The sequence below is a fragment of the Rhamphochromis longiceps genome, linkage group LG17 (assembly GCF_057381845.1).
Source record: "Rhamphochromis longiceps isolate RC_006_pf linkage group LG17, R_longiceps_female_GT1.1, whole genome shotgun sequence".
NCBI lineage: Eukaryota > Metazoa > Chordata > Actinopteri > Cichliformes > Cichlidae > Rhamphochromis > Rhamphochromis longiceps.
The window spans coordinates 39,639,541-39,655,603 of record NC_140573.1 but is presented as its reverse complement, the minus strand read 5'-3'; the positions used below and the strand labels follow the sequence as shown (position 1 = coordinate 39,655,603).

The 16,063-nt window shown below is 40.5% G+C and overlaps 2 protein-coding genes across 4 annotated transcripts; one reads left to right on the top strand and one right to left on the bottom strand.

Moving 5' to 3' along the window:
• Nucleotides 1–3,944: 3,944 nt before the first annotated feature.
• Nucleotides 3,945–7,384, bottom strand: atp23 (ATP23 metallopeptidase and ATP synthase assembly factor homolog). Its single transcript, XM_085386785.1, has 6 exons — nucleotides 6,987–7,384; nucleotides 6,745–6,790; nucleotides 5,331–5,412; nucleotides 5,108–5,245; nucleotides 4,739–4,822; nucleotides 3,945–4,653 (listed from the first exon to the last, which is right to left on the bottom strand). The coding sequence occupies exons 1-6, from the start codon at nucleotides 7,132–7,134 to the stop codon at nucleotides 4,450–4,452; spliced, it is 702 nt and encodes a 233-aa protein (XP_085242911.1). The 5' UTR covers nucleotides 7,135–7,384; the 3' UTR covers nucleotides 3,945–4,449.
• rpap3 (RNA polymerase II associated protein 3) lies at nucleotides 6,886–13,872 on the top strand. 3 transcript variants are annotated; one of them, XM_085386781.1, is made up of 17 exons: nucleotides 6,886–6,922; nucleotides 8,223–8,383; nucleotides 8,470–8,634; nucleotides 8,734–8,847; nucleotides 9,577–9,704; nucleotides 9,808–9,929; nucleotides 10,004–10,074; nucleotides 10,160–10,294; nucleotides 10,396–10,523; nucleotides 10,606–10,727; nucleotides 10,834–10,904; nucleotides 11,064–11,156; nucleotides 12,160–12,359; nucleotides 12,464–12,635; nucleotides 13,048–13,145; nucleotides 13,337–13,437; nucleotides 13,552–13,872. In XM_085386781.1, exons 1-17 carry the CDS (start codon nucleotides 6,901–6,903, stop codon nucleotides 13,635–13,637), a joined length of 1,989 nt encoding a protein of 662 aa, XP_085242907.1. In that variant the 5' UTR covers nucleotides 6,886–6,900; the 3' UTR covers nucleotides 13,638–13,872. The 3 variants fall into 3 exon arrangements, with proteins under 3 accessions (XP_085242907.1, XP_085242910.1, XP_085242908.1); XM_085386782.1 differs by lacking the exon at nucleotides 6,886–6,922 and adding an exon at nucleotides 7,872–8,028; XM_085386784.1 differs by lacking the exon at nucleotides 11,064–11,156.
• Nucleotides 13,873–16,063: the final 2,191 nt, after the last annotated feature.

Sequence of the window (16,063 nt, the reverse complement as noted above, 5' to 3'; positions counted from 1 at the left end):
CTTAGATGTAGGAAAAAAGTGCTTGTATGTACGTGTGTGGGTGAATGACATCTGCTGTATAACATGGTTTGAGTGCTCAAGTAGAGTTAAAAACTGCTATTTAAGAACCAGTCCATTTACAATGTTCCTGTACACCATCCTAGCCACCTGGGTGTTCCTTTCTGTGTTCAGGCTCTGACACTCATTAATTCTTAAATCTAAATGAAACAATTCTACGTAACTACGGAACAATTTTGTAGCTGTCAAGCCGACAGAGCCTGTTAGCTTAGTTAGCGCAAAGATAGAAACACAGTATGCTATTTTTGCTTTCTGCATTTTGTTGATATTAAACTAATGAGTTACTTAGAATTGTCACTTAGTAACACTTGTGATTTAGTAGCTCTGATGTTGATAGTAGGAGGATTAAATTAATTGTTGTTTCCAGTTTTTGTGCTGAACAGCTAGCATTAGCCTTTCATTTAGCTCTTGTTAAGGAAGCAACCTCCAAATATCTCTAAATTACTTTTAGTATTACAACTACAATAATAGCTGTCACAGTGTAATTGTGTAATAATTGCAGTGGTAATACTCTTACATTGTATTGTTTTTACAAGGTTAAACTTTGCAAGTCATATTGTACTGCCCCATTATATAGCTGTCTATTTTGTAGCTTGTTCTTTTCACGTCACATTTGTGCCTTACACCATAGCATCAGCAGATAAAACAAGGTGGCCATCTTTAGATATGCACTCTTGTCCTCAATCATCTGACTGTGATTGTTCTCCTTAGGCTAAAGGACAGGAGACTGGGCTCAATGTATTTGCTATTGTTCACAGGTTTTCCCCAGAGTACTGGAGTCAGGACAGAAAAATGACCATCTTGGCCACAGCCTGCCAAGTCAACCAGTCTTTTCCCTAGGTCTCTCCTGTGTTGCTTTCTTTCATTCACAGTCATTTCAAAGTCACCCGAGACCTTGAAAGGGAAAAAATATTTCTTTCTGAAATGTTTTAAAAATGACATGTTTTTCTCTGAAAAAAGAACAAGAGAAAAAAGCGTTGTGTAAACAGTCTCAGACTACTTTCAAGGCTAAATAATTCAACGGTTTCTCATTATCAGCTCCACTCCCGTGAAGAGCAGACACCTTAAAACTTCACAAAGGCAAGTGGGCGTCCTCGCTTTTCATTGTCTCTCTATGCTACAACTAAATCTGACATTATTCTAATTAATGAGATGAGTTCATTACTGCTCTTGGGGTTAATGTGTTGTCCTCCACAGATTAGTGAAGGGATTTCACTTTTGCTGGAGTACCTAATTAGATCACAGTGGGTGCTGCCTGCTTAAATAGATGGAATAATGAAAGTCGTCACTCTTCTCAGCAGCAACTTGATTACTGCGCCCTATCTCTGCTCATAAAAGGCTCACATTCACCTGGAACAGGACTCAGTGAAAGGAATTCAATTATATGTATCAATAAAACAGCAACAGCACTTTCTTTTTAAGTTTGAGTTGGACTAACTTGGCTGTGATGATCAGAATTCTTGGGCCAAAACTGCCATCTAAAGGACCAAGACAGTACTGCAGTCATACATTGTTACGCATCGAGGTTAAGGTATTACTGTTTCTGGACACAAAATTAACAAACCATATTTGAGAAATTAGTAATTAGCATGCGGCAGAGGAATACACAAATGCTGCATCTAAAGTTACAGAGATCATGATCATCTCTTTCGCACAGTCTGTTTTATTCTTGAACAACCGTAATACATAAGTGTTAAGAATAATTAGTTTCTATACAAAAAACATGATAATGTGATTTTCCAAATGAACGTTCCTTTAATTTGTAAGAAAATTGTAACGTACGTGTATTGACATCAGTATCATGTCCTGTATGATCCTGTTATTATAAATAAAAATCATTTCTGATATAATAAAAATGGAAAACACGTTATCACAAAGGTTTTAAGCTCTTATTCAAAGTGTTTGTGTGTTCTCCTTCCATTTTTGCTTAAAAATACTCACTGGCCACTTATTATCACTACTTACACCTTGGTAGTACCATGTTGTCTATGGCAAATTCTGATCATACCATGTGAATGTGGCAACAGAGTTCATCAGAGCAGGCAATGATTTTATAATGTGTAGCTGAGTTTTGATGAGTGTGTAGTATGTTTTCTGTCTTTATCTTACAGAAGTGCCACCTGGTGAATCACGGTTGCCTTACTATCAGCTTGAAGCACTCCGACAATTCTCCTCTGACGTGTGACAAGGCATTTTCACCCAGCAAACTGCTGCTCTCCGAATATTTTTTCTCTCTCTTTTTTTTTTGAACAGGTGTACCTACAAAAAATCTTTAACCTCAATGGCATTCAATACCTTTATGTTCTTTTATAGCTACACTATTTAAGATATTAGTATTAAGAGAATAAACAGAAAAACTGAAGGCTATTCGTAGTGTAAAATAAGTAATTGCAACACACCTAAAATATATACAATTTCCCTCGGGAGATGTTGGAGACCAAAGCAAGGTTAAAATCACACTTATTATTTGGTTTACAGTCATTAAATGGCCTGAAACAAAACTCCAAATTAATGTTAATCATGTTTTGTGCGTTTTACATATTCAAAGTAGTAACTGCTAGCTTAAAATGCTCAACTTTAAACCTTAATTCTTTGCACGTAATCCTAAATGTCTCCCTTATATGCATCTTTATATTGTTAAGAATACAACGGCAGGGCTGTTGTATCACTGAGGTTACATCCTCTGCAGTTTTTACCTACTTGGCACTTTAGAAACCTGAGTAAAATTCAGCATTCTTTAATTAAAATGCTAATATGGTGATTTTTTTTTAATCAGCCAATTTCTGTCATTTATAAATGAACGTATTCCTAAGAGACTTAAACTAGTGAGAGAGTTTGAATGACCTTAAATCCTGACTACATTATGGAAAACTAAAATAAGTCATCGTAATAATTAAAAGTATTTGGCAGCTAGCATTTGATATGTACACAATTCCACTAGTAATTCTATTGTTTTGTACTTATTTATTACTTGTGTGTATGACATTGCACAAATCCAAATATCATTTTTGTCCTTTGTTTTCTTCACATTAATCCCACTGCCTTGAAGCTTCATTTTCTCTGTTGGGCTTCTTAAAATTCACCTAATCTCTATTGCCCGTCCCACCCACTTATCGTGTGGTTTTGTAGTGTCTTCTAAGAGGAGAATATTGAGTAGCATATTGCACTCAGACACTAGTCATTAGGCACAGGAACTGTTGTCTTTGAGATAGGCTGAAGTGGTGGAGGAGAAACAGGAGGAGGGATTATGAGACTAATTCCCTCATAACTTTTTCCCCTCATTAATTTTGTTGGAGGGCATGAGATTCTTTAAATGCTAATGTCCAATAAAGATGTCAGCAATGACATTTTACAGTGACTGCACAGATGTGAACAAGGTTGACTGTGTTGTTGTGGAAGAACTTTTCCCACTCGCCTCATCTTACTTGTCTCACATGTTAATTTGAAGGATCCTTTATTGGGATTAAACATAACGTTCTGACACGTACACTTACTTATCCTTCTTATATTCAAACAAGGTCAGATGCAACAGGTATGTCCTGTCCTCAAAATAACTTTGTGGTACTGCTTGAGTCTAGCTAGAAAAAAATATTGGCAACCACCAGCGGTACCCCTCAGCCTTCTAGTAGACACACAAAATCCTACGTCACCTCATTGTCAAGTTATCGCACTCACATGATTTTCAGAAAACTTAACTCTGAGCTGGAGGTCGAGGTCATTGAGATTCAAACTCAGCCGAGATTTTTAGTAGACACACCTATGACATCAATATGAAGCTCCTACGTGGCCTCTTTCTTGAGTTACCTCATTCACAAAGTTAAGTGTCCCAGCCACGATGACAATAATCCCATGAGATTCTTACAGCTGAGGGGTAAAAATCTACACACAAAAACCCAAAATCAAACATTTCCAGAGGAAATAAACTTTAATTCACATACAATTTGATTCTATTTAATATACATACAATCAAGTATATTTAGAGGAAATTGATCGAGGTCAACGTGGCAACAAGTTGATGAGCCACCAAGAGAAATACATCCTTATTTGTCATCATAGCACACGCACCGATGTACAAAAAGGCAATCCTGTATTTCCTTAACAGCACCCATTAATCACCTAAAAACAAAGGACAAAAATCACTAACACTTCCAGAGTAAAATCAGTCCTTACAATCCCACTACGCTGAATTAGTGTCCAAAAGGTAGCAGGTGAAATGTATCTGTACGCAGCTCCTTTGTTTTCTCCTCCAAGGACAAATCATCGTCTGAAAATCCCTTTTGAAGGGATACGATTGTTTCGACACACAGTCATTCTGCTGAGGCTGACCACATTGCCAAGCTGCAGTCGGCCCTGCGCAGCACCCTTTGGGAGTTTCATGAAAATGCGGCGACACTAAAGGTTTGCATAATATCGGTCCCTGTTCATGTAATCTCTGTACGCAAACTTGGCGTCTCTCTTGCTGTGCGGGATCCGTCCGAACGGCGCATGGTCGTTGAAACATGAGTCGAAGACCTCATCGACTATTTTCTCCGCCTCGGCTCGGCTAATTTTCCTCACGGCCAGGATGGAGCGAAGGGCGCGGCCTCGGACGCACTCCTGTCCAAGGAAAGCACACGAGTTTGGTTTGAAAATGGAAGCTGCGAGCTAAAATCTGCAAATAATTTTTGACCGGTGAAAGTACCTGATGATGCCGCTTAAAGCCGAAGTTGAATCTAGCAACTTCGTTGGTGAAGGAGCAGTCTCCGCTCAGGTTAGCTGCCCGGATCTGAAACAGAGGCACCAAAAACTAGAATCTTTGAGGAGCTTCACTCTGTGAGGCTTAACCAAATCCTCCCAGAATCCAGTCTCACTACTCATCAGTAAGTTTCACGATGCTTCCAGACACTTAGTCAGGGGGGAGCAACATTAGGGAATCTAAACAGCTGATGCCTCCCTACTGTTGGAAATTCCAGATCATTCTCAGTGGAGCTTTTGGACACTAGTAGTATTATGGAACTACTCTTGTTATTCAGTCCCAGTTTTCTTGTGAAAAGAAGACTTCACCACTCACCTCTGAACAGGCCAGATGTCTGAAGTTATTGAACCAGTCCACATGGGCCCGGCAGTGGTCAAAGGCATGTATGAGCTCATGCGTGACTACTCGGTTCATGTGGGACTGCTGGTGGATGTTGTTCTGACACAAAACGATCTGGGGGAAAAAAAACCCAACACAAATACGGTCAGTTCTCATAGGCCCGCACGGTCTGCAACACCTCTGTTCTTGTGTTTCCTACCTGAGACGAGGCCGCGTCAAATCCGCCGCTGACCGTCCCGTCACAGTCCTCACAGGAAAAGTGCCGATCTTTAAACACTTTACTGCATCCAGAGAGGAAAAGTGAAAACACTGTGACGCTCTTTATTTTGTAAAACTGTGCTTTGGCATATTTGTCACACTAACATGTTTAAGAGCAAACAAATTGTAATATTAGACAAAGATAACACTAGTTAATACAAAGTGCAGCTTTTAAAAGATTATTTCATTTATTAAGGGAAAAAACTGTCCAAACCTACCTCACCCTTTGTGAAAAAGTAACTGCGATTAGAACTGCAATCAAGTGTTATAAACAAACTGGTAATGAGTCTTTCACATCACTGGGGAAGAATTTTGTCCCACTCTTCTTTACAGCATTGTAATTTATTTTGGGGGTTTTAGCCATTCAGAGGTGGACTTGCTGGATCGTGCTGCAGAACACAAGTGTGCTTGAGGTTCAGAGCATGAAATGATGACCGAGCTTACAAGCAGTCCAGACCATCACACCACCATGTTTGATTGTTGGTATGCTATTCTCCTTAGTTTAATACCAAATGTAACAAGACACAAAACCTTTCAGAGAGTTCAACTTTTGTCTCATCAGTCCAGAAAATATTTTCCCAAAAGTTTTGGGAATCCTCGTCTCAAATGTGAGACGAGCCTTTATGTTCTCTTTGGTCAGCAGTGGTTTTCTCCTTGGGACTCTACCATGGATGCCCAGTCTCTTTCCTATTGTTGAATCATGAACTCTGACCTTAGATGAGACAACTGAGGCCCGCAGTTCTATAGTTGTTGTTCTGAGTTCTTTTGTGACCTCCTGGGTGAGACATCAGTGCACTCTTAGAGGCACTCCTGGGAAGGTTCATCACATCACTTTTTAAGAGCTTTTAGACGACTTCACTTTGTTGAACAGGTTCTATTTAAAAGATTTCTTAAAGGTCTGGTGGTAAACAGGCCTGGATGTGGTTAAAGAAATTGAACTCTGCTTTCCAAAAACAAAAAAACGTTGAAATATTATCGACAGGTAACTCATGTAGGGTGGGCGATTACTTTTTCACACAGGGCCAAGAAGGTTTGGGTAGGCAAAAATGTATTTATGTTTTGGGGAAGTGAAAATGTTAGTGAATTTGTTACTCTGGAAAAAATTGAAATGGCTTTTTAAGCATTTGTACTTAAGATTTTTATATGTATATAGTAGCTGTAAAACGAATAATCTGCAGCAAAGTTAAACTTGTAAAACTGTTCATTTCGACTGCTTGTTAATAATAAAAAGCAACAGCAAGAGTATCCCCCCTTTCCCATTTGTTGGGACTGCTCTGTATATAGATATCACTACAGTAATATGAGACTAACAGTGGAAGGTCAAGCGTGGTACTTTATTTTGAAGTGGCACGTACCATCCTGAACTCTTCATGGCACTGAGGAGGAGTTTGGCGTAAGGACCTGAGAGAGAAGCACACAAGCTAGTTAGCATTATCATTCACTGCTAACTGAATCAGCTAACGCTAAAAGTGCTGCCAATATAGACTGTGACTTTGTACACTGCAAAAGGCATGCAGTCCCCCGAACCGGCAGGTATTTGCTTCTTACTGCTGAGGTGACGTTCCCTTTTTAAAAAGTAGCTAACACTGATACTCACTGGTTTCCACTGCGAACTGTAACATGACCTGACACTTGTGGTTGAAAGTGAACAGGCTCTCTGCGATTGAGGTCTTTTTGTGCTCTCCCGGTTTTCTCTCCGGGAATAAGTCATATCCATATTCCTCCTCTTGTTTAGTCTGGTCCATTGTGCGAAATGCCCAGAGTATGAAAATGTCACCATGAAGGTCCTCCTGGTTAGCTGCAGACAGCTAGCAGGAGGGGTCGTCACTGTTTTGTAGGTCACGTGGGACATTTAGGTCAAAGGTAATGAATATGGAAATTGAGTTTGTTATCGCTGACGTCACTATTATGAAAAATAAAAATAAAATATAGAAATATAATTCAAAGAAATGCGGAGAGCAATAAAATGTTAGCCTTTTATATAGTTAATTGGCTAGACTACAGTGAAGATCGTCTATTCGGAATGGGCAGAAAAGTCGTTAACTCGAAGTGGGTCTGAGGACCAAAATTAAACCAGTGTATCAAACGTTTTCATTTATAAGCTGAGTATATTTTGTGTTTCGTAGTTAATGTACTGTCAATCTACAGGCGTGTCAGCTTATAACAAATTATATGGAGTGACATTTGTGCCTTTATTATCCAGTCAATAGATTTGCGATTATAGATTGGAGGCAGAGTCCGTGCAGGTTTGGAAATGTGAGTTCAAAATGCAAAAAGTTTTAGATTTTATCTTTTGATGCTAGCCATCCACTGGCGAGTCTTCACTGGAGTGACAGCTTGAAATCATCCACAGTCAGGGAACTTAGATATGTTTACTTGCAATAAAAATACACTGCCTTTAATTTTAAACTTCTCATGTTTGGGCGCACATTAAAGTCACCAAAGTGACCCCACACTAACATAGACGATCTCTGGGTACGTGCAGTGCTGCTCACGCAGAGCAAAGGCTGCTGGGACCTTGCTGTCATGGCTGCGAACGTAAACAGAAAGCTGTGAATAAACGGCACTTTTTTCTTGTAGTTTTTAGCCAAACTAACGGAAGCTAAACTCTAACTGTGAAGCGGGAAGAGAAGTAACAGGTATTTCACACGTTTTGAGCAGCAACAGTCCGTTTATTTTATTTAAGTAAAGCAATGTTTTTGCTAGCCAGCTAGCTTCTAGCCAAAGAAGCGTGACGGCGTGATTCTCGTGTTTTCTTCCCGACTGCCGCACGAACCCAAAGGCGACAAGTGCCGCTAAGAGTTTGTCCCCCAAACAAATGTGTGTTTCACAGGGAGGGACATGTCCGTGGGAAACAAAGCCGCCGAGTTACAGCTTCAGATGCGGCAAAATGTGGAGGAGCTGCACAGCTTTGTGAGGGAGCTGGAGAACTGGGAGGCGGACATCAAGACGAAGGATGAGGAGCTGAGGACAGGGGTGGTTCAGGAGGTTCAGGTATGCCCCCCGCTGCAGACAGCTCGCGAGGCTCTTGGTGAACTGAAGTCCGTCCAGGTGTCAGCAGCTTCTTGTCTCTGTTGTAGAAAAAACTCCCTCCAGTGAGGAACAGGGACTACAGAGCCAAGAAAAGGGAGAAGAAGAAGAAGGAGGAGGAGGTTACTGGAGATGGTGACACAAAAACAGAGGAGGCCAAACAGGCTTCAAGAATAAAATCATACGACTATCAATCCTGGGACAAGTTTGATGTGGTATTTTTAAAAACCTATAAAACACACTTGGCTTTAGAAGTAAAACTTGTATGCAATCTGCTACAACTTTTATTTAATTTGTTTGATTTGTTGTGGCAGGAAAAGGTAATGGAAGAAATGGATAAGGAGGAAGATTGTCCTGCAGAGTCCAACGAGTCAGACTCGGAGGAAGCTTCAGTAGATCCAGAGAAAGCGCTGGCCGAGAAGGAAAAGGTGGATATTATATGTGAGGCATTAAAAAAAGGAAAAATAGATGTAGTACTGTACAGGCCAATCATGATCAACCCAATGTACGACATAGGGTTTTACAGGGGCTTGCAGTCACGATGTAGGTTTAGATGTCCTGCTGAAGGATAAATCTCCAATCAGGTGATCATGCAGGATACATCAAAATAAGTTATATAATCTGAAAGGGTCTGATACTCCTTCAAGGGCAATATAAATTTTTTTTAATACAATTATATTATAACCAAAAACTGCCTTTTTAAAGTGTTTTCCAGGTAAAAACACATCAAACATGTGAGCTATTTGATTACTCTTTGTCACAGACATTTGATTATTGCAGTTTTTACCTGAAACTATGATTTATCCCATTATATTCCAAGTTTCTTATAGAGAGTGTGCACTTGTATTCATTTATCCTTGCTAACAACATTTTTTTTTTGTCAGATGTTGTTGATTATTCATTTGTGGCGTTCCATATCCAATGTTCCCCTCATAACATGGATGAGCAGTGATTCTCTCGTCTGATCTTTAATTTTTAAAATTTCATGTATTGGCCTTTATAAGCCTAGATACCGATATATCTGCAGATGGTTAATGAGCACTTATATACGTTATGTTGTAGGATTTACAAAGATCAGAAGCCCCCCCCCCCCCCCCCCCCCCCACACACACACACACACACACACTTTACAGCTATAGTTTCTGTTTAATTTTCAGGGTAACAATTTTTTTAAAGATGGGAAGTACGATTACGCGATTGAATGTTACACGAGAGGAATGGCTGCCGATCCTTACAACCCCGTGCTTCCCACAAACAGAGCTACATCATTCTTCAGGCTCAAAAAGTGAGTCGGAGCACCAAGAATGAAATCACACAATTAGAATGTTTGTGTAGTTTTTTTTTAATTTTATTTTTTTCATTATTTTTTCCATTTTGTGTTTGTGCAGGTACGCTGTGGCTGAGTCCGACTGCAACCTGGCAATCGCTCTTGACAGCAAGTATTTCAAAGCGTACGCGCGGAGAGGAGCAGCGCGGTTTGCGCTGAAGAAGTATGAACCTGCATTAGAAGGTAACAAGCGTACCAACAAGACAGTATATTTTAATTTGAGCGCCCTTAGATGACAGTAAAAATATCCTCTGTAGATTACGAGATGGTTCTCAAGCTCGAGCCTGACAACACGGAGGCACAGAATGAAATAAAGAAAATCAGAGAGGTGGGTTAGTGCACAATGTGTGTTTGTGTGCGCACAGTCAACTTGGCGGTTCATCCTCTTTGATCTTCTCCTGTGTCCGCTTCAGGCCCTTGGACATCAGGTGGCTGCCGTTGCAAGCAAAGCTGCAGAGCCCCTGGAGGCCCCTGCAGTCGATCCTGATCAACAGAGACAGATAGAGGAGCAGCAGAGGAGACAGGAGGCGGTTTTCCAGAAGGACAGAGTAGGATTTTTGATGATGATTCATGAAGGTTTTCATGATTTTAGCAGTGTTTCTGCTTTCTTCCAAAAGATCTTAAGTGATGAGGGTTATTGTGTCTCTAGGGGAATGCCTACTTCAAAGAAGGGAAATATGAAGCAGCTGTAGAGTGCTACACCCGAGGCATGGAGGCAGACCACATGAACGTGCTGCTGCCCGCCAACAGAGCCATGGCTTATCTCAAGCTGGAGAAGTAAGGATACTTTTTCTTGACACACATTAAAAAGGCCTTCTTGTTTCTGACTGGCTTTGTTTTTCCTTTCCTTCTGCTGCAGGTTTAAGGAGGCGGAGGAGGACTGCACTAAAGCCATTTTCCTGGACAGTACTTACTCCAAGGCTTTCGCCCGGAGAGGTACAGCCAGAGTGGCACTAGGAAAGCTGGAAGAGGCCAGACAAGGTGCAGTGTGTTTGTGTTTTTATGAGCCCAAAAAACGACATTGTGTCTTCTGTCTGTTTGCTGTTGGGTTGGTTTTAATCTTCGATTCTGTTTGTGTGTGTCACAGACTTTCAGCAGCTGTTGAAACTGGAACCTGGAAACAAGCAAGCCCTTAACGAACTCCAGAAACTGCAGATGGTATGTGTCAAAATCCAGTCATTAGCCCAAAACTAAGTAGTCATAGAAGAAGAAAAACAATTAAATAATGAGTCAAAAGCATTAGCTCCATTAGCTTCTGATGTCTTTATTGGGCTTGAGATTTTTCTCCTCTCACTTTAATCTTTCTCCTGGTGTTAGTACACAGGCTCCAGTGGCCGTCTGCAGGCTGTGAACGGCTCACAGATGAGAACAGTCCAACCAATAGACAAACCAACACACCTTCGCTCAACCGTGAGTAGCAAATGTCTGTTTAAAAAGCATTTCCTGGATTGCAAGCGTCACTCTTGGCACCCCTTATTGTGAGGGACCAAGCAGCCAAAACAAAGAGGACACAGGCAAAAAAATATCTTCAAAAAGGGTTTTCTTTATTTTAACCCTCAAAAAGTCCAAAATTCAAAACCATACTTAGCAGGCCCATAAAACAGGTCAACTAAATATAACTCTACAAAAAGTAATTTCCAGAAACTTAAACAAAACAAAGTGAGACACAACTTAACTCACAAACTGACCTAATTACAAAGACACATGAGGGTAGCTTTTATAATGATTTGGCCAAACCATTTGAACACAATAGGGGGGAAAACAAAAACACACACTAATATTAACTAAGCACAGAATAACCTAACTAAACCTAAAACACCCCTGCTCCTGGTAAGCCCATGGTTGGTCCTGCTGAGCAGGCATTTTGTCCCCAGAGTCCTCAGCCACACCTTTTGCCCAGACAGGAAACAGCCACCGCCCAAACCCAGGTAACTCAAAGAGAAACATAATTAATATAACAAAACATTTTAGAAAAACCATACAATGCTACTATGTGCGCGCCTCATAATACCAGTGTTAGGTTTAACCAAATGATTAATGAATTATATTAATGAAGAATACTGCTAAGCAAAATAATAAAGTGAAAAATGGACTAATTTACCCCTGTGTGGCTGCTGCCATCACACTTAGACTAGTGTATTTGTAAACTAATATGAACTATGTGAAAGTGGATTTGTGATCCAGCGGAGCTCCGTTTGAACACGCTGCTGAGAGAAGACAAACACTTATTTTGCCATTGCTTGCATGCTATTTTGTTTTGTTTAGTTTTGTTTTGTTTTGCAGGCCCATAAAAATCTTCAGTGCACATGTGACTTTTATTATGTTAATTTTAATCTTTCCTGGAATGACCAGAATCAACGGTGGGGTCCTTTTAATTTTATAAAGCTTGACAAACCTTTTTTTTTCTCTGCAGAAACCTCTGAGGAGGATAGACATCGAGGAAATCAGCGGAAAGATTGTGGTGCCCGAGGGGGAATCAGGGGCATACAAGCCCTTGGTGCAGGAAGTGGTGAAGGAAGTAGAGGAGGCGTCTTCTCCCCTGTCTACATCCCCCAGCGCCAAGATGATCAAAATCGAGGAGCTGTCAGAGGTCCCCTCACAGGCATCAGAAAAGTAGGTGTCAGCATTTTTGAGTATTGCTCTTAACTTTTCTGCACTAGTTGTTATTTTATTGTATCAGTTTTTGTCCTATTAAAAGTTATTCTTCATTTCACCAGACAGCCCAAACAACCAGAGCAGGCAGAAACCGTTCATCCTCCTCCTGAACCATCAACCGAACCTTCCTCAACAGGAACAGACCTGCCTCCTCCACCAACAAACAGCTTCCAGCTGGAGGCGGACCTCCGCAGGATTGGAAACCAGCCCGAAACTGTTTACAGATATCTGAAGGTGAGCCTCCATGCGCTTTTCTTTGTCCCGTCTTCCTCCCCTCACCTCACCCAGTCGCAGCAGATGAGCCTGGTTCTGCTGTTAAAAGGAAGTTCTTCCTTCCCACTGTTGCCAAAGCGCTTGCTCATAGTGTCATATGATTGTGGGGGCGTTCTCTGTTTTCATTATATTTTTGTAGAGTGTTTACCTTACAATAAAAAAGCGCCTTGAGGCCACTGTTATTGTGATTGGGCGAGTATAAATAAAATAAAATTGAATTTCTATCAAGTTATCAAAGATTTTTGGCTAACAGGAAATAGCTGTTCTGAACCAAATGTTTAAAAAAATGAAAATAGGCTGCTGGAGTTTGTTTTAGCTGAAATTGTCGTCTTTGTTCTTGCTTTTTTTGTTTGTCTTGTGTTTTTATGTACAGCAAATAAAATCTGAGGCTTACGCCAAGATTTTCCACAACTCCCTCGAACCTGATATCCTCAGTCTTATCCTGAGGACTCTACATGACTTCTACATCAAGTAAGTTTGTTTTTTTTGTTTTTTTTTTTTAAATGGTGTCTACGTCAAAGTTATGGTTAATCGTAGTATTATTATGCATTAAGCATCCTGTTATTTTCAGTCATACTCAGACAAATAGGTGCAGCTAAACTCTTAAAGTAGTGAACACGTGTAGCTCTGTGGTGGATTTAAAAAAACAGCTTTGTTTGCAGGAATGAAGAGCCGGCCGTCATACTGGAGACTCTCAGGAGTCTTGCAAGCGTGAGGCGCTTCGATATGGCTGTTATGTTCATGTCATCACCAGAGAAGAAAGGTGGAGTCTTTACATGATGCACCGCTGCAAACGGCTCATAGGTTCACTTTGTCTTTTTCATCCACATTTTTCCAGCATATTGATCATTTCTGGGGGGGTTTCTTTTCCTCACAGTGCTCAAAGAACTGTTTGACTTTCTTCACCAAGCCGACCTGGACAGATCATCTATCACGGCTTTGCAGAAGAAGTATGGCGTGTAATTGCATTGAATGGAAATTTGGCGCCTCAGACTTTGCATTTCAGAGAAAACCAAAAAAATCTGTTGTTTGTTTGCTGAATAAACTTTTGTTTAATAAGACTGCAGAGATGTGAATCTTTCCTCTGGAAAGGCGCTGTCGTTTTCTGTCATAAGCGAGTTTATTTAAAGTTGGAGGCTGGGAATTCAGTTTCAGCTGCATTTTAATAAAAAATAAAGAAAAACTTTTCACAGAGGTTCACTTGACTGTTGATTAAAATAGACTCTGCAATTTGCAAATGCAATAAAAGCAGATGTTTACCTTCAATAGCAAGAAATTGTTCAGAAATGTAAATGGAACCAAGTTATTACTCACAGATCCTTTATGGGGTTTTTGGAATATCTAGGCAGGCATACAGAGGCGATATTTAAACGTACCACTCCTGTTGTCCCAAATTTAAGTTTGTAAAAGTTTAATTGAGAATTAAAGGTTTTAATCAAATTTTAGTTGTGTTAAAACTCTGTAACAATATGAATGGGTCTGTGTGAGCAGTTTGAAGTAAGCCAAGAAAACTAAATACGTTTTCAGTAAACTGAACACCAAATAAAGAATCTTTTTTTAATGTGTTTGGACTTCGATAATTTGATGAGTCTCCCCAGGTGTGAGAAATGGAAGAAAATGAGTTTTAGTAAATACCCAAGCTGTTGAGTCTTAATAAAATCCAGGAAAATGTGGAACCGAAAGGTTGATTCTGTTCATCTGGATGCAGCGTTTTCAGTGGGAGAAACGTTTGGTCCAATCCAAGTGACTTCTTCAGTCTCAGCTGACTGCAGGTTTCACCAATTTTGTAAACAGTACATTTGCATAATGACTGAAACCAGCCCACTGAATGAACAATGGGCTGTGAGGTCAGTTCATTAATCAATATGCAAATTGTCATGATCAAAGACCTGAGTATCACTCACACACTCACAGCATTGTAATATGGTGACAGATGGACCCTTAGGCCCCCTCTCCAGTTCAGAGATGTCCTTTTCCTTAAATGACCTCTTTGATTGCCGATCAAACCAGCGTTCCTCCCTGTCCAGGATGTGTACATCCCCATCATTAAAAGAGTGTCCACTGACGAGGTAGCTCTTCTGTGTTGTGCCATCCGCTTAGCCAGATGTTTGGTTTCCGCGATGTATAAATCATGGCAATCCTCCTGGCACAGCGTACGCTATATTACTGTGTTGGAGGACCGATTCCTTGGGGTGGACCAATTTTAGGCGCAGCGTGTTTTGGGCTTTAAGCACCACAGAGACTCGGTGTTTAGAAAAAATGTGTCTCAACTGTTCTGATACTCCTGACACATCAAGGATCACTAAGGGTTTTAGCTTAGGGAGCATGTTCTTCAGCTTCCCTGGCCGCTGTGTCTGTGGGGATGGTGTTGGCTCTATGTTGTAGTGTCCTGATGACACCCAGTCTGTGCTCAAGTGGGTGATGAGAGTATGTGGTAGTTGTAAATAGTAAATGTGGTAGTGCAGCTACAGAATGGGTAAACATAGCCTTGCACATACAGTATATATGTTACTGATGCTTGTGCAGAGCGGACCAGTGGGTGCAGTTCTTCTAGCGTCTCCATGTCAGTGAGGCTCTGCAGTGAAAAGCACATAAATCAATGCACATGAACAACAGCTACAAACACCGAGCCATTTTCTGATGGGCACAGAAGAGATGCCAGTCTAAATTTTGTTGTACTTGTATAACGACAACAAAGATGATCCTATCCTGTTATTGTAATTACAATAAGTGGAGTTATTTCAGTTGCAGGTTGTAACACACAGTAGCATCTTGATGAATCTAACTCACCCAACCACCTTCAGTGTGAATGCCTACCAAACTGTTGCATATGTCTGCATATTTTTAAAATGCAAATGTTAGCTTTTGTACAGCAGGTGGAGCCAAAGCTAAAACAAGACTAGCTAAATGAGAAACTGGGCATGCTTTCCAGTTCCAGAGCAGTTTTAAGACTATACACACACTCTTACAGGTGATTTCACTGCACGGTCAGATTTTATTTGTTCAGATTTTCAGGATACAGAAGAAAATATCTTGCCACATGTAAGTCGTCCTGATCCCATACGTTCTTGTTCACATGCTAAAGAATGTCACAAATATCTTAATAGCTACGCCTCGTATGCGCCGTCCCTTCTGTACTCTGATATGAAAGTCCTTTCAGCTTCACTGATTAGAAAGTACAAATAGAGACTGGCCCATTGTAAACAAGTGAGACGAGCATAAAGTGCTGCATTGTCAGGTTGCAGGTGAGTCATTCACTCTCAAAGCCATTTTATCTTGAGCTGATTCACAAAGGCCGGAAAATCTGACAGAGAAAAACACACATATATGAAAAAGAAACATTTAACAGTGAGATAAAAACTCCACATCTTTATTGTAGTTAACACTAT